An 18,816-nucleotide genomic window follows, 5' to 3' on the forward strand; every position below is an offset into this window, starting at 1 on the left:
GACCACAGGCATCCTGGTTCTCTGGTTCGTACAGCAATTGCCATATGTTCCCACATTTTTTTTTATGGATCTTATCTCAAAATCTTCAGATTTAAGTATAAAACTTGAAGTGGCTTGTAGGAACTCTGAAAAAGAAAGGGAGCATACTAGGAAGGGAGAAAAGGCTGTACTAAACATAGGTGCTATGAAAAAGAAACAGAAAATGGGGTATTACTGGGAGAAGAAAGAAAAAAGTACAGAGGAAGAAGGAAAAATGATAGATAATTAACACATAAGTGTATCTGAAAAAAGTGACCCTTTATTTTTCTTAAAAGCACTTAAAGTGTGTGTGTGTGTGTGTGTGTGTGTGTGTGTGTGTGTATGTAAACCCTGCCTGCTTTTGAGTTGTTCATCAGGGTAATTAAAGAGACTCCAAATATAGAGGATTGCCGTTGCATTGGGTTGCTTCCCTGAACATGTAGTGAAGACTCCTTTTTTGAAGATAGCCCACAGTTTGATGCAGAACTTGGAGTAATCTAGCCAGAAGTGAGTTGGAAGACTCCTTTCTAAGGACTAGCTCTCATAGTATCCAAAGGTGCTACACAAGCTGCCAAGGGAGAAAAAAAATCATAATTCTGCTCACTTGTAGAGCCTTCAAACTCACCAGCGAATCCTAGCAATTTTGATCCAATACTAACTTAGTGGTGTTTTTATCTTGGTTGTAACCAACAGCAGCTTAATTGGACTCAATGTATTCCCATTAGGAGAGAATTCATGACTGGGACTGTAAACTTCACCAATCAAGCATGGCTGGAGAGCAGAAACACTTAGAGACATCAATGTAGAGAAGCAATTGGTGAAGCTTGGGAGAAAAAGGATTGTAGCCAGTGTGAAGACTGACTTAGGAAATCACTTAGGGTGTTCACTGAGAACACCATGACAACATGACTCATGGTTCCTAAGATGCAAAGATCAAAGTTTCCACTAGCCAGCAAGTACCTTTGATTACTTTGTGATATCCATAAATCTAATGAATCAAAATGCTGTAACATACATGAACAATACAATTTTAACATGTTCTAATCTATAGACACAAACATGGAATACCTTACAAACTCCTTTTGCCAAATCCATGTCATATGACTCATACATAATTTTATCTGTATAGTCTCATTTCTCTTTTATGCTATTCCTCTTTTGTGATATCATAAGCCAGCATTTCAATTTGCATATATAACCTAGGAAAGTTGTTAGATGTTATTAAATGTTTGCCATTGTAACTAAAATATGTCATTAATTTACATTGCTGCATTATTCTTCTATACATCCATCCCCACCAAAATCCTCAAACCTCTGTTCCAAAGCCACATTTCCTAGGTTCAGATGGCATAGAGATAACTGACAACAGCAATGACTGCCTCGGTGAATTTCCCCTTCTTTCTATGTCTATAGTTAAATCCCTTCTAGTGCACATATTATTCAGCAAGATCTATGATGTCATAAAACCTACAGCCATTTGTTTTCTTTCAAGTAACTTTGCACATCTGTATTTTGTCTTTGTGGCATCTCTTATACACTTAGACCTCTGAGACTCATCGTATCTTTCACTTTGTGCTCCCAGTTGTCAGCTACCATATGCTGACAGTGCCCTTTACACATCAATTGTCATTAACATAAAAGAGAACATTGTTCACATCTTTAGCATTATACATTTTTGTCATCTCTCTTTCCCAACTTTGCTAGTCATACTCAAGGGAATAATTTTCGCTAGTTAATGCAAAAACTCCTTAATACTGTAATTACTCTTCCCTGGAATGTTTTAATTGGATGTTTATATTATTTGAAGTTTATTTCATTTGTGTATTGAATAAATATCATAGCATGATTGATTCAGTATAAGAGGAAAATAAATTATTGGGTTTTATTTTATAATTTTTATACTAACACATATATAGGACAGTATTATGATAGTATGCTACTATCATAGTCAGTTCAAGTTACTATCAAGTTCAGTTCAAAATGGAAATTCATTACCTTTGCTAAAAAATTAATACCAGGATTTTGGAGAGCAGGAACAAAATCTAAATCAAGAATAGGACTTTTCTAATCATGGGATCTTGTAGTTCTGCACAGGTTCCATGCCCGGGAACTTGACCCTAAATATGTGTTTGAGACAGGTGTCACAGTGGAGCAATTGTATTGATTTATGCGCTGAGGTATCTACATAATAGAGTTAATAAATATAGTTTAAGAAATGAAATAGCATACAGAATAAAGTAGAATAAATATGTTAATTGGTGTGCTTTCACTGAGTAAGTGGACATACATTTACTCTCAATTCTATTATCCAGTGTAGTACAGCACATGGGTTAGTGTGAAGATTCAGAAATCAGAGCAGTTGGGTTTTAAAGCCAGGACCTGTCTGCCATACTAGGTATGATAATATTTCAGTTTATTGTGCATATATATATATATATATATATATATATTATATGTATCAAAATTCTTCTATTTAAAAAGAGTATCTTCTTGTTTCAAAGTACTATGAATGTGATCCCTTCATAAATCAATCCCCCTTATTAGATGGGAAATGCCTAGTGTTCGTGTGAAATTACAAATATTATAATATTTAACCCATGGCAATGGAAATGATGTCTTTTAATGTTTTAACTTAAATTTTAATATCTAAATCATCTATTTAATTGGTGAATTCTGTTAATAGTGTTACAATAAATAGGGTACATAATTTTAGGATCCAACTCACTTGAACCTTAAATTTTAGCTGGTATAAAGAACTTATTAACCAAGTTTACTGGAAACAAAACAATATAGAAAATTAAGTTATTTGCTTTTGCTTTTATTTTGTATGCTATTAAGTATTAGAGTTATATATATATATATATATATATATATGAGTCACATTGATTTCTAATGATGAACAATGTGTTTTCTTAATTTTGTGGAATGATATATTTACTTTTAAGCTGAATAATTATTCTTGTGTGTAAACTACGAACCTTAGCCACCCTTAAATGACATATGGAATATTAGATTAATCATCAAATTTAGAGTATTAAATAATAGGCAAGCTCTATTGTTGGTGTCAATGATAAATTTGTTCAACTGATTTACTTTAGAAGGATTCTAAGAAGTTATTCATAATGAAAAATATAACGTTTAAATAGAAATTGTAACCAAACATGCCTTCTATAGAGAACAATGAAAGTAATTCGAGGCATAAATTATTTTATTTGTGATGACTGCTTGGAAAATGACACTGTCGTGATCACTCACTTCCTTATCATACCAAGTACTCAGATCCTTTTCCCTCTTGAAGATTTCACTATTTAAATTTATGTCCAATTTTTTCTTTTCATATTAGACAGTATTACTGAAGTCTTCACTAACATCTACGTGACAAGTTTTGGCCCAGTATCAGATACAGATATGGTAAGTTTATTTTATTTTATTTTTATACATCAAATATGTTTATCATATATATATATATATGTATGTATATTTTATATAACCAAGTCCATTTAAATGAAAACAAACATTTATAGACAATATTTGGGAATTAGGGCGTCGTTCTTTCCAAACTACTTCCTGCTGGTAAGGGGTGCTGTCATGGGGGATTCTAAGAAGATACAGAAATCCTGGCTGTAGTCTGTAAACTGCTTGGTCCAGCTGTTTTGAATGTAGAATCACCTGGTACTCTGTTTCAGGCAGTCTAGCTTGATTAAACCACATTAGTTTGAAAGGAATCCACAGCTTTTCATTTTCTGTGGAAACAAAAATAGAAATCCTTTTCCCCAATAACTTGTCCTTCAACTTAAATTTTGGAGTCAGAGCATTTTTTTTTAATTTAATTTATTATTTTACATGTCGATCCCAGTTCCCTCTCCCTCCCTTCCTTCCTCCCTCCTTCCCTCCCTCTCTCCTCCCCTCCCTCCTTCCCTCCCTTTTACCCTCTCTGGCCTCTCACATGTACTCTAACCACCCTCCCCTCCCATCCCCCACCCCAATTCCATATATAGGAGAATGCCATCCAGTTGGGGTCATGTAAATCTGACAGGTCATGTGAAGTAGGGACTAGGGCTTCTCTCCTGTCTCTAGATTAAGGCAGTTATCCCTCCATGGGGGATGTGTTCGCAAAGTCCTTTTGTGTACCAGGGATACATCCTGGCTCCACTGTTTGAGGTTCCCTTAGATTACTCAGTCCTTCTGGCTGAGACCCATATTCAAGGGGGCCTGAGTCAGTCCCATGCCTGTTTCCCAGCTATCAGTCTAGTGGCCTTTAGCTCCTCCTTGTTCAGGTAAGCTGTCTCTATGTGTTTCAGCCTCATGGTCTTGTCCTCTCCATCTGCATCTGGGTTCTAGTTCGACTCAGTGTTTATGTATGGGTGTTTGATCCTGTTTCCAGCAGGCATTAGTTGAGGGCCCATGGATAAGTTATTTGTTGATCTCACTCTCCGGAAAGAACATTTATGATAGCCTTTCCATGGAAGCTCACATTGTTAGTTGGCTGCAGTCTTGTAGTTCTCTAGACCTTTCTTTGTGTTCAATTTTATCTTCAAACCAATATTGGCTCCCTCTTTTATGTTCTCTCTCTCTGTCTCTGTCTCTGTCTCTCTCTCTCTCTCTTTCATGTCTTCTATTCCTAACCAAACTCAATCTTCCTGTCCCACATGTTTTCATTTCCTCCCCCTCATTTTATCCTACTTCTCTCTCCATTTGCTGCCCCCCACACTTCCCCTGAGCTCTGGAGGGCTTGTCCCTTCCCAGTTCTGTGAGACACTTTATATGAATCACTTAGAATACACCTTGTATCCTAGTTCCTCTGGTGGTGTGAATTATAGGCTGGTGATCCTTTGATCTAGGTCTAAAATCCATATATGAGTGAGTACATACTGTGTTCCTCTTTTTGTGACTGGGTTACCTCATTCAGGATGGTTTCTTCAAGTGCCATCCACTTGCCTGCGAATTTCAAGATACCATTAATATTTTTTGCAGAGTAGTATTCCATTGTGTAGCTGTGCCACATCTTCATTATCCATTCTTCAAATGAGGGGCATCTAGGTTGCTTCCAGGTTCTAGCTATTACAAATAGTGCTACTATGAACATGGTTGAACAGATGTCTTTGTTGCATGGATGTGAATCCTTTGGGTATATGCCTAAGAGGGGGATTGCCAGGTCCTGTGGTAAACTAATTCCCATTTTCCTGAGGAACCGCCATACTGATCTCCAAAATGGCTGTATGAGTTTGCACTCCCACCAGCAGTGGAGAAGTGTTCCACTTTCTCCACATCCTCTCCAACATAAGTCATCTTTGTGTTTCTAATTTTAGCCATTCTGGCAGGGGTAAGATGGTATCTCAAAGTTGTTTTGATTTGCATTTCCCTGATAGCTAATGATGTGGAGCATTTACTTAAGTGTCTTTCAGCATTTTTGATTTCCTCTATTGAGAATACTTTCTTCAGTTCTGGACCCCATTTTGTAATAGGGTTATTTGGTGTTGTGTTGACTAGTTTCTTGAGTACTTTGTATATTTAGAGACCTTTGTCTGATATAGGATTGGTGAAAATCATTTCCCAGTCTGTGGGCTGCCGTTTGGTCTTGTCCACTGTGTCCTTTGCCTTACAGAAGCTTCTAAGTTTGAAGAGGTCCCATTTATTAATTGTTTCTCTCAGTGTCTGTGCCCCTGGAGTTATGTTCAGGAAGCGGTCTCCTATACCAATTTGTTAAGGGTACCTCCATCTTTCTCTTCTAAGATGTTCAATGTGGCTGGATTGATGTTGAGGTCTTTGATCCATTTGGACTTGTGTTTTGTGCATGGTGACAGACATGGGTCTATCTGCAGTCTTTGATACACCATCATCCAATTGTGCCAGCACCATTTGTTGAAGATGCTGTCTTCGCCCCATTGTATAATTTTAGCTATATTGTCGAAAATCAGTTGTTCATAGGTGTGTGTGTTGATATCAGGATTTTCAATTTGATTCCATTGGTCTACCTGTCTATTTTTATGTATAGGGTTGTTTTGGCTATCCTGGGTTTTTTTTGTTTTTCCATATAATGTTGATTAATATCCTTTCAAGTTCGGTAAAGAATTGTGGTGGGATTTTAATGGGGATTGCATTGAATCTGTAGATTGCTTTTGGCAAGATTGCCATTTTTACTATGTTTATCCTACCTATCCCAGAGCTTTGGAGATCTTTCCATTTTTGGTATCTTCTTTAATTTCTTTCTTTAGAGCCACAAAGTTCTTATTATATAGGTCTTTTACTTATTTGGTAAGCATTACACCAATATACGTTATGTTGCTTGTGGCTAATGTAAGGGGTGATGTTTCTCTGATTTCTTTCTCTGTCTCTTTTTCATCTGAAAAAAGTAGGGCTACTGATTTTTTTTTGAGTTTATCTTGTATCCTGCTAGTTTGCTGAAGGTGTTTATCAGCTGTAGGACTTCCCTGGTAGAGTTTATTGGGTCACTTATGTAAACTATCATATCATCTGCAAATAGAGACAGTTTGACTTCTTCCTTTCCAATTTGGATCCCTTGATCTCCTTTTGTTTTCTTATAGCATTAGCTAGAACTTCTAGTATGATATTGAAGAGATATGGAGAGAGAGAGCAGCCTTGTCTTGTTCCTGGTTTTAGAGGAATTGGCTTAAGTTTCTCTCCATTCAGTTTGATGTTGGCAGTTGGTTTGCTGTATATTGCTCTTATTATGTTTAGGTATGTTCCTGTTATCCATGACCTCTCCAAGACCTTTATCATGAAAAGGTGTTGAATTTTGTCGAAGGCTTTTTCCGCATCTAGGGAGATAATCATATGGTTTTTCTTTTTCCATTTGTTTATATGGTGGACCACGTCGATAGATTTTTGTATGTTAAACCATCCCTGCAACCCAGGGAAGAAGCCTACTTGGTCATGGTGGATGATTTCTCTGATGTGTTCTTGAATTCAGTTTGCCAGTATTTCATTGAGTATTTTTGCATCGATGTTCATCAGGGATATTGGTCTGTAGTTTTCTTTCTTAGTTGTGTCTTTGTGAGGCTTGGGTACCAAAGTTATTGTGGCCTCATAAAAAGAGTTTGGCAGTGAACCTTCTGTTTCTATCTTGTGGAATAGTTTGAGGAGTAGTGATATTAGTTCTTCCTTGAATGTCTGATAGAATTCTGCTCTGAGTCCATCTGGCCCTGGACTTTTTTTGGTTGGAAGGCTTTCGATGACTGCTTCTATTTCATTGTGGGTTATAGGCCTATGTAAGTTGCTTGTCTGTTCTTGATTTAATTTTGATATGTGATAGTTATCCAGAAATTTGTCCATTTCCTTTGAATTTTCAATTTTTGTGGAATACAGATTTTCAAAGTATGACCTGAAAATTGTCTGGATTTCTTCTGTGTCTGTTGTTATGTTCCCCTTTTCATTTCTGATTTTGTTAATTTGCATGTTCTCTCTGTGCTTTTTTGTTAATTTGGATAAAGGTCTGTCTATCTTGTTGATTTTCTCAAAAAACCAACTCTTAGTTTCATTGATTTTTTTGTATTATTTTCATGGTTTCCATTTTGTTGATTTCAGCCCTCAAGTTGATTACTTCCTGGCATCTACTCCTGCGGGGTGTATTCGCTTCTCTCTGTTCTAAGGCTTTCAGTTGCACTGTTAATTCTCTTATCTGACTATCCTCTATTTTCTTCATATGGGCACTTAGTGCAATGAACTTCCCTTGTAACACTGCTTTCAAGGTGTCCTATATGTTCGGGTATGTTGTATCCTCATTCTCGTTGAATCTTAGAAAGTCTTTAATTTCTTTCTTTATTTCTTCTTTGACCCTGGAGTGGTGCAATTACACATTTTTCAGTTTCCATGAGTTTGCAGGTTTTCTGCTATTTGTGTTGTTGTTGAATTCCAATTTTAACGCATGGTGGTCTGATAAGATACAGGGGAGTATTCCTATTTTCTTGTATCTGTTGAGGTTAGTATGTGGTCGATTTTAGAGAAGGTTCCATGTGGAGCAGAGAAGAAGGTGTATTCTTTTGTGTTTGGATGGAATGTTCTGGAGAGGTCAGTTATCCCCAGTTGAGACATAACTTCTGTTAGATCTTTTGTTTCTTTGTTGAGTTTCTGATTAGTGGTCCTGTCTAGTGTTGAGAGTGTGTTGAAGTCTCTCACTATAAGTGTGTGAGGTTTTATATTTAGATTTTAGATTTAGTAGCATTTCATTTATGAATGTAGGGGCATAGATGTTCAGAACTGAGACTTTGTGATGATGGGTTTCTCTTGCGATGAATACGAAATGACTGTCTTCATTTCTTCTGATTAATTTTGAAGTCTAACTTGTTAGATATTAGGATAGCCTGCTTGCTTCTTGGTTCCATTTGATTGGAAAATCTTTTCCTAACCCTTTACCCTGAAGTAATGTCTATCTTTGGATCTTAGATGTGTTTCTTGTATGCAGCAGAAGGATGGATTCTGTCTTCTTATCCATTTTGTTAGCCTGTGTCTTTTTATAGGTGAGTTAAGACCATTAATGTTGAGGGTGAGTAAGGACCATTGATTGTTGATGCTTGTTTGATTTAGGTCTGTTGTTGGCAGTGGTATTGTGCATATATTAGTTCTGCTTTACCCTTGGTTTCTGGTGTAGTTGGATTAACTGTTGCCTACATTTTTGGGGGCGTAGTTACTTTCTTGGGTTGGAGTTTTCCTTCCAATACTTTCTGTAGGACTGGATTTGTAGATACATATTGGGAAAATCTGGTTTTGTCATTAAGTATCTTGTTTTCTCCATCTATAGTGATTGAGAGTTTTGCTGGATATAGTAGCCTAGGCTGGCATCTGTGTTCTCTTAATACTTTTATAACATCTATCCAGGACCTTCTGGCCTTGAGGGTTTCCATGGAGAAGTCATGTGTAATTTTGATAGGTCTGCCTTTATATGTTACCTGTCCTTTCTTCCTTTGGTGCTCTTAATATTCTTTCTTTATTCTGTATGCTAGGTGTTTTGATTATTATATGTCGAGAGGTCATTTTTCTTTGGTCCAGCATATTTGGGGTTCAGTATGCTTCTTGTACTTTCATGGGCATGTTCTTCTTCAGATTTGGAAAGTTTTCCTCGATGATTTTGTTGAATATGTTTTTGGCACCTTTGAGCTGGGCTTCCTCACCTTCCTCTATGCCTATTATTCTTAGATTTGGCCTTTTCACGGTGTCCCACATTTCCTGGATGTTTTGTGTTAAGGATTTGTTGAATTTATAATTTTCTTCAATGAATTCTATTTCTTCTAGTTTATCTTCTGTGCCTGAGATTCTCTCTTCCATCTCTTTAATTCTGTTAGTTATGCTTGTGTCTGTTGTTCCCGATATTTTGCTTAGTTTTTCTATTTCTAGCATTCCTTCAGTTTGTGTTGCCTTTATTTTCTCTATTTCAGTTTTCAAGTCTTGAACCGTTTAATTGTTTTTTTCTTGGCTTTCTGTACTTTCCTTAAGGAATTTGTTCATTTCTTCTACTTTTTTGTTTGTTTTTTCCTCCATTACTTTAAGGGATTTTCTCACATCTTCTTTGAGGGCCTCTATCATTTTTATGATGGTAATTTTTAATTCTGCTTCCTCTTTGTTCTGTGTTCCGTTCTAGTTGGTGTAGATTCCCTAGATTCTGGTGGTGTCATGCTTGTCTTTCTGTTGTTAGATGTTTTCTTGTATTGCTGTCTTCCCATAGCTTCTTCCAGTAGATGTTGGTGGGGTCTCCCCTTCTCTCTATGGTACTTCCCTGGTGGGCTTATTTGGGTTAGAGATTCAATATCTGTAGCTCTGGGTGGTCCAATCTCTCTAGGAGGTCTCTCCCAGGGATGGGGTCAGGGCTGAGGATCCAGTAGAAGATGCCACTAGCCAATGGCTCTAGCCAATGGCTGGCAGAAGAGAACAAAGGCTGAGCTGAAACTTGGGAAGGTATTGCAGGATAGTCGGATCTCACTGGAAACTGGGACTCTCCAGCTGAGGCCTCTTTCTTTAGCAGAGGCCCTGATTTGGGCATCAAGGATCTTGCCAGCAGGTACTCAGAGTGGACCAGCTGAGATAGGCAGATTTCTGGGAGGGGACTGGGACTCCAGCAGAGGACTGGAGGTGGGGTCAGAGACCAAGCAGGTAGAAATTATGGGTGGTTCCTCATGGATAGGCAGGTCTCCATTTTTCAGAGTTGCTCTTAGGAGTCTCTGAAGTAGGGTGGACTGTTGGCTCCAACCTCTGTCCCAGTGCTCAACCAGAGCAGCAGGACAGTGGGCAGGGTAGGGCACAGGGTTGGGGGGAGGCTCGTGGTGGGGGTGTGTGGGGGTGTATCAGAGCTCCAAGTGTGCTCTTGATGGGGACAGGACACAGGAGCAGCAGGATCAGGGGCCAACCCAGGGAGTTCGGGGCCAAATATGTATTTTTTTTTAACTGATTAGAAACTGGCAATAATTTAGAGTTAAGTATGTGTTATTATTGTCACATAATTTTATATATATATATATATATATATATATATATATATATATATGTATATAATGTCTGGCCACATGAGAAGAGAATTGAGGATGTGATTTTGGTTTTTCTGCGGCAGACAGCTCCAGCTTTAATGTTTATATGAGCTCATTATATACCTCTTCTTATTTTCTTCTTCAAATGTTCTACCTATATTCAATTATACAATTGTATATAGGTAGGTACATATATACAATTATAATTTATGTAAAACAATTGTATTATTGGTGAGTATTTCCTGGAATTAAGGTACTTGCTTGACTTCCATATGACTTATGAGTTTCATTGGTATTTGCTTCTCACTAACAGTGGCATTACATGATGATATCCTCATGTCACCAAAGAATGTGGTTGCCTTGTCATACAGTTTACACACACAAGAAGCACATGCAAACCACAACAAATAAAACTACTGTGTTGAAGTTTTTTGATTTTGTTGAAATGATATATAGATAGATAGATAGATAGATAGATAGATAGATAGATAGATAGATATCATGAGTAAATTGGCGGAGTAAGACAAATTTGTATTATTTGTAAAAATGTTAGCAATCATTCCTCTATTTCTATGGCTACCTACAATGCTCTGTAATAGACAATCTACCAGAAATATTTTTTCCTTGTTATCAACATGTCAGATTTTGCCGTATCTACCAGCTACCTATCTGCCTTGCTTCCTTTTCCCCCAATGTGCACCTCTTTTATCACACGCTGCATCTCTGTCACCTGAGAGTTTCAGAATCTCTTTCAGCCTTCAGGTACCCTCTACTTCTAATCCTAATGCCTTAAGTTCCAGGGAATGAGAATCAAAAGAGATGCCTTTGTTAGTTGTTTGTCCAGTTCTTCCCACATTCTCATCTCTTCCCAATTTCTTCCCTCAATCTAAGAGTACAGAAGGGTAAAATTTGAATATTTTCTACCTGAATGTACAAACAAAAGAAAATAAAACATTCATCCTTTTCTGGTGCTTGTAAACATTCATTTCATGACATCTCTGACTTCTGTGAGTGAGCAGAATTCCCACTTTTACAGTAAAACTAATTTGCTTTTCCTGGTAACAAAATGAACCTTCTACATCACTTAATTCTATGATTTTGGTGGTAGACAGGGTGGGGAGTTGGGAAGCAGAAGGGAGAGCTTCACTTTTGACAGCGTGTTAACCCAAACATGGTGAGGTCTTTAAAATCCTTTCAAAGTGACAATCTAATGGGTCCTTTCCTCACAACAGTCCTGAGACACAGGGACAATTTTGGAGTAATAGGAAAACATGCTGTGGAACCCAAGCTTCTCCTGTCCATCCATTACCTGTTTTTGATTTTATTGTTTGTTTTTTCCCTCCATTGTTAGGGATTGACTTCAGAGCCAAGTAAATGGTGACATCTACTTTGCTACACCAGAGCTGGTGACCTGAGATACTAATCTGTCATGTTCCATAGATCAATGAAAGTTCAAATGATGGCACGTACTCAAGTCTCAGGCTGGTTGTAAATTGAGTTTGTATTAAAAATCCTCCTTGTTTTAGTGAGCCTAGTTTTAGTAAATGCTTACAAATTTTAGATATGTAGGTAAATACTTAAATTCTATGTAGAGAAAACATGGAAAGGCAAAATTTTATCAAGTACTATATTTAAAAGCTAGAAAACCCTCGAAAAAATGAAAAAAGGAAAAACTGGTAGCATAATAAACATATGATGTGTGTGTAATGGTTACTTTTGGTGTCATACTACTGGCTAGAATAGAAAGACAAAATGCTATCAAATGACCAGATATCAGTAATTCTTCAACACTTTCACTTACTATATTATGAATATAAGAAGTAAGTTATTATAATGAATTTTTGAAGGGAATATTTTCATATAAATATCTCATGAAAAAAACATATATATTTATAACTCATTTCTGATAGCCTGTGCTTTGTATTTTGTGATTTAAGAAAAAAAAATACTCAGTATCAACTGAGTGTGTGTGGCATTCACACCTAATATCAATACTACTGAAGCTGAAGGAACAGGGACACAAATTCAAAGCCATCTGGGCCACATATACTGTGAGTCTCTGTTTATAGAGTAAACCAGAGAGGTGGGTAAGGGATGGCAGGACAAAAGTGAGAGATAAAGGAAAACACAGTTATATTATTTCTGATAAACTCTATGAAAGTGTTTTTTTAAATAGCAGTGATAATAAATTTCAATAATCTTCTATTTCCATGAATTTTGTCCATTCTTTGCAAGCATTAAGATGGTGAAAAAAATTACAGTTAATTATGTAACCATGAAGAATAGAGCAAATTTTAAATAAATCTGAATTTTACTTGAAATACTTTAGTGTAATCAGGGAATAAAACCCAAGAAGTTTCAATGAGGAAAGTATTTAGTATGCTCAAGACATACTCTCATTTGGTGGAAATCTTTACATATTACATTGAACATTAAAATGTGCTCATATTTCCAACTGCATTAAATTTAGATTTATTGAATGGACTTATGTTTTATAGCATTTAAATAAGGTAACAATCTTTGATTTTTTTAGTTTTCTTTGTATACTTGGGAGCACACATATCCTGTGTGTGTGTGTGTGTGTGTGTGTGTGTGTGTGTGTGTGTGTTCTTATGTATTTTTATGTATGCTTACTGTGAAAAATATTTTGCAAAATTGAATTTATATTTACAAACTACATGAAATGCCAATTTTTTTAATACTTCTATCTTCAAACAATTCCATAAATTTTCTTAGTCATATGACTTCCTACTTTGTGTTTACATTTGTATTCTTTGTTCATTAACTGTCATAATTAGCTTCTTTGGAGAAAGTCTTACTAATCACAAAACCAAAACTGTCAATATACTCTATCATCAGTGTGTTGCCATATAAGGGAAAATTTAATAGGATATCACCTCTATACAGGCACTACAACCAAAGAACCGCAGACTGTTGGGAGAAGGAGGAGAAGAATTAGCATTTGTCAGTTATCAGTCATTGCTGGTTGGCCACTTCTGATTGATTTGTCTTGAAATTGTATACATACCAAAAAGAAAACATGTATAGCAAGTTTTGTATATGCCTACACAAGCATATTTGTGCATGTATATATGTGTATATATAAGTAACAATAATAACCAAAGAAAGAAAAAGAAGCTATTAAAAATGTATGTTGGGAACCTGAGAGGTGTTGAAGAAAAAGAGTACCTGAGAATAATTGGAGGGAGAAGAAGGACAGGGAAACTGATGTAATTCAATTTCAATTTCAAACATAATTTTAAAAGTATATGTAAAGCAAATTTGAGCAGGACAATCTAACAGAACAGTATAACTACCAAAAGTTTTGTTAAGCATCGAAGGGACTAAAATAGCACTTAGGTGAAGTAATGGAGAATAACAGAATAAAGATGCTGAAGCAATTTGAACCAGGGAACGATGGAGGACTTAAGAATTCACTTCTATAAGGCAGTGAACTGACTCTTAAGTGAAGAAGGTTCATTGGCTCCAGGAAGCCCAAGCTACAGCTGCTGAAGAAATGTGTCAAAGGGCTTCTTCTCCTGGTGACTGAAAACTCCTAGCATGCCACTCTTAGAATCTTTGCCAGAGAGAAATCATGAAAAAATCATGAAGAAAAGCTTCCTCCTTTTGCCATGCATTGGAGTGTTCCTCCAGATGCCTCACTTGAACTGAAATGTTGACAGACTCCATTTTATAATCCAAGTAAGGGGGAAGGGGTTAGGTTTATGGGTGAAACAAAAACACACTGAGTGCTTGAACACATAATAACATGTGATAGAAAGATGATTTAGAGAAACAACATATCCCTTGGTCACTGAGAAGTTTCTATGTCATATTTGTCTAGATCCAGGGAAGACAGATGGAATTAGAGAAAATGTATTTTGAAAGCATATGTATGGACATATACACATACATGTTTATCTGTCAATACATAAATACAGTATAAATACATACAAGTGATATAGCTCACATTAACAGACAAACTCACATTCCAAGTCTGATAGAGAATATTAATCAGAGGTAATAGTAATTGGAAAAGTTGTAAATATAACACTCATGCATAAAATTCTCAAAAAGCAATAATATACAGGAAGCAACTGAAATATAAACAAAATCCTCATCTGTAAGGTCTACGGTTTTTCCTCCCGCCGTTGGTCTTGTCCTGCCACTGCGCCAGCCCCAAATAATACACAGTGACTATGTATTTGATACAATACTGTTGGCCTGGTTACTTGTTTCTTATCCGCTAGCTCTGTCTTAATTATTAGCCCATTTCTATGTACTTCCATGTGGTCTTACCAGGGAGAGGCAGCTGGTGGGTCTGCCTTCTCCAGATTCTCCATCTTGACTCCTGCTTACTACTTCCTCTTTCCTCCTTGTCTCCTGTCTTGCTTTCCTATTGGCCAACAGTGCTTTATTCATTAACCAGTATGAGAAACATATATACATAATGGCATCTCCTATCATCTCCTCTTTTCTGTCTAAATAAAAAGAAGGGTTTTAACCTTAACATAGCAAAATATATAACACAACAGTTATCAAGTAAGAATCACAGTTAACAATATTTAGTCCATTAAAATTTAGTAAGATTTAAGAAAATATTTCATCATCTATTCTATCTTTGTGAGTCTAAAGTCCTATATGTAACTTATCTTTAATCCTAACTAAGGAAAACTATAACCATAACTATTTGTCTTCAACTCCCTCAAAGACCACAGAAGGATAGTATATAAACTCTAGAAATGACAGAGACATCTTGCCTTATCAGTCACCTAAAGTTCTTTTGTAATCTTTCATCTTCAGCCCATAGGCCATAGTGTGTCTAGCAGACTCTTCAGCAAAATAGGAACTTTAAACTGTCTTCTTGTATTGGCAGTTTGTCAGTCACTTTTTTCTATGTCCTGTGGACTGTCTGGCAGACTCTTCCATGAAGTAGGAACTCTGTAGTAATGTCCATCTTGAATCAGCAGTCACTTTCCTGTGGGTCCTGCATGTCCAGTTTATACAGCATAAAATCAAACAGTCCAGACAAGAACAGTATCTTATCCAAATGGCTAGTCTTGCCATATTGAAAGCAAACTTTTTAACGAGTTTCTTCAATGTCCATCTTCCTGGTGTTGCCAGGAGCATTTATGTCTCACTGTCAAGAAAAACTCTAAACCATTTTAAATGCCATATTCTGTAGGTCTTTGAAAGTTTTGAAGAATGCCTATTCATCTCATATACATCTCTGTATTTCTATAAAAGCTAACTAACTTAACTATAAGTTTTGACTATTATAGGTAACTATCTATAATCTGAATTAAATTATACATTACATTTTAAATGAGCTATATAAACACAATACCTAAACAAGAGGAGAAATATACATATCATAAAATTGACCTTAAATTGTATCAATAAATGAAAATCCATTCCAAAGCAAAGTATCCATTTCTATACCATAATCCTCTTTTTACCTTTAAAAAGAATTGGCTATGATTATTAACCATTTATAACCAACCTCCATTTAAATAAAAACAAACATTTATAAACAATATTTGGGAATTTGGGCATCGTTCTTTTCAAACTACTTTCTGTTGATAGGGGGCGCTGTCATGGAGATCCTAAGAACATGCAGAAATTCTGGCTGTAGTTTGCAAGGCTGCCTTGTTTAAGCTGTTTTGAATGTTGGATCACCAGGAACGCTGTTTCAGGGGGTCTGGCTTGCTTAAACCACATTAGTCTGGAAGGAATCCACAGCTTTTCATTTTCTGTGGAAACAAAAATAGAAATCCCTTTCCCCAGTAACTTGTCCTTGAATTTAAATTTTGGAGTCAAAGAATTTTTAAAATATATGAATTGAATTAATCCAGTAATATTTTCTTTACCAGTTGTTTCCTCAGTAGTCAAATGATATAAAGACAATATAATACCGTACAGTATCCAGATTCTCTCCATCTGTGGCTTTTTTATGATTTTTTTATTTTTTCTATTTTTTGAGACAGGGTTTCTCTGTGTAACTCTTAATCTGTCCTGGAATTTACTCTGCATACCAGGTTTACTTTGTAAATCACAGAGAGCTGCTCGTCTCTGTCTCCCGAGTGTTGGGATAAAAGGCGTGTGCCAATACACCCAATTCCTTTTTGTTTTTTAAAACCATTTTATTTTTTTCTCTCCCAAGCCTACATATATTTTAAACCACACTGTAAACCTTTAGCGCTTTTCCTTAATGTGAATCTGTCTTTACTGTAAATCTTTATTTTTATTTTTGTAGCCATGTCTTTATCTGTTAAACAACATTGCTAAAATGAAAATCATAGCTGTGTCAGCTGCGGTTTATCAAAGATGGCGGCAGGTACTTTTACTGCCAGCAATGAGAGCTGTGGTCACTGCCCTGGTCTACGGGCAGCTAGATATAATGGCATCTCCCATCACTCATCTAGTTTGCTATGAGAAATAACTTGGTTTTCATGATGATGAGGTGAAATACTTCATTCCTGATGAAAAATTTCAAACTTGTGTTTAATAAAGACTGAGGTAATCTAAACAGGAATGTCATTAATGGGAAGGAGAAGAACATATATTTTATAACTTACAAGTAAAATAAGGGTATGGAGTCATTTGGTTCCTGCCTCATAGAAGCAGCTTGTTAATAAGAACAAATAAGGAAGATATTTTACTTCCCTTTTAGTTGTGTAACTGCAATTCTTTCTATTAGATACATAATCTGTAGCAAAACCTAAACCTCTAAGGTTTCCTGTTAAGTTAAGTGATGTAGATTTGTTCTACAAATCTTGGGGGGATGGGGAGGGAATAGAAGCCTAGGGCAAAGAATTAAGAACCAAAGAAAAATCACCCACAGACACATGCATGTACAGACACATGTTCACACTTGACTATCAATCCTCATTAGCCAGTGTAATTGTCCAAAGAGAGTTGTGTATCTGAATTATAGTTAATGATTCTAATTAGAGTATCTGCAGTTAAGTTAAAAATATTCAATTTCAACGTAAAAAAAGTTAATGAGTAAGTAAGTAATTAAGCTTTAAAATGTAGTGGTGGCTAACAATGGGAAAAGTTTGTAGTAGCCATGTACACTGAAGCCATTTCTCCTACACCTGACTCACCCCCACGAATTTAAATATAAAGAAATACATCCCTCCTATAAAAGACATAGATGTCTTCCTTTATATTCATGGACATTTCATTGCATCATATGCTTCTCTGCAGTAGCAGTATAGCTACAAAATATTGCACTTATGCCTGTAAAAAGATCCACAACTCAGTCAGTTGTTCCTTGCTCAGTGTTAGCACTATAGCTTGCACTGGCAACTTTGGAGTAGAATTGTTTGTTCTCATCCACTGTGATGTCTCATCCTTTTTGATACTCACAAATGAGGCAGTCAGGAAGTATGACCTTGATGCATTAATTACATTGATCTGCTTGGGCTCTAATTTTCTGTACCACACACAAAATAATAGAAGACACAGAGATTGATTTTGGGATCCAAGCTTCAAGCTGAAGATCATAAGAGCAAAGTAGCTAGCCACTACCTCTTACTGCCACCTTAGGATGAAAGAGCTGATCCTGCTACCTCTCCTCAGCATGGCTGGAGAATCCTGAGACTGAATGTCTTCCTATCCTCAATGTGGCTGGAGAATGAATGCCTGATACTGAGTCCTTGCTCCTGTTTTATACACCTCCCAAATGATGGGATTAAAGGTGTGTGATCCCAGGTGCTGAGATCATCTTTGTGTGAGGTATTTCTCTTTAGGACCTGATCAATATTGTGTAGATCTAGGTGGCCTTGGATTCACAGAGATTCGTCTACCTCCTAAATCCTGAATCCCAGGATTAAAGGTGAGTATCACCACCTCCAAGTTTCTAGGTGCTGGAATTAAGTGTGTGCCTGGCTTTCATGGCTTGTGGCTGACATTGGATTCTGAATCCTTAGGCAAGCTATAGTAAATCATAAATAATATATCATCACACTTTTCTTTCTCTAAATACAAAACACATTATCTCAGAAATCCTAAGAAGCCAGTGCAATGTTGTGTCCTTCACAAGTCCAGACAGCTGTAAGATAGTAGTGTCTAGTGGAAAGTTCACATTGTCCTTCTTCACATTTGTCATTTGTCAGTGTAGTTGATTTAGGGAAGTTGGCATGCAATGTATATCAAAAAGAACAATATATTATTACTTTATATCGATCCCTCTCCCTTCCATATCCCCCGACCCCCTTCCCATACCTTCCCCTCCCCCATTGCACAGGGAGGGAGATGTCTTCCAGGAGGGATCATCAAATTCTTTCAAGTCATTTCGAGTAGGGTCTAAGCCCTC

At 36.5% G+C, this 18,816-nt stretch overlaps 1 protein-coding gene across 1 annotated transcript in view; it reads left to right on the plus strand.

The window, feature by feature from the left end:
- Positions 1-18,816, plus strand: part of Gabra2 (gamma-aminobutyric acid type A receptor subunit alpha2) — a 136,585-nt gene that overhangs the window by 50,706 nt on the left and 67,063 nt on the right. Inside the window, exon 3 of the mRNA XM_051198333.1 lies at positions 3,362-3,429. Within this exon, the coding sequence (XP_051054290.1) occupies positions 3,362-3,429 (68 nt within the window). The remainder of the gene's footprint in view (positions 1-3,361; positions 3,430-18,816) is intronic.

This window comes from Phodopus roborovskii, unplaced genomic scaffold (assembly GCF_943737965.1).
Source record: "Phodopus roborovskii unplaced genomic scaffold, PHOROB, whole genome shotgun sequence".
Taxonomy (NCBI): domain Eukaryota; kingdom Metazoa; phylum Chordata; class Mammalia; order Rodentia; family Cricetidae; genus Phodopus; species Phodopus roborovskii.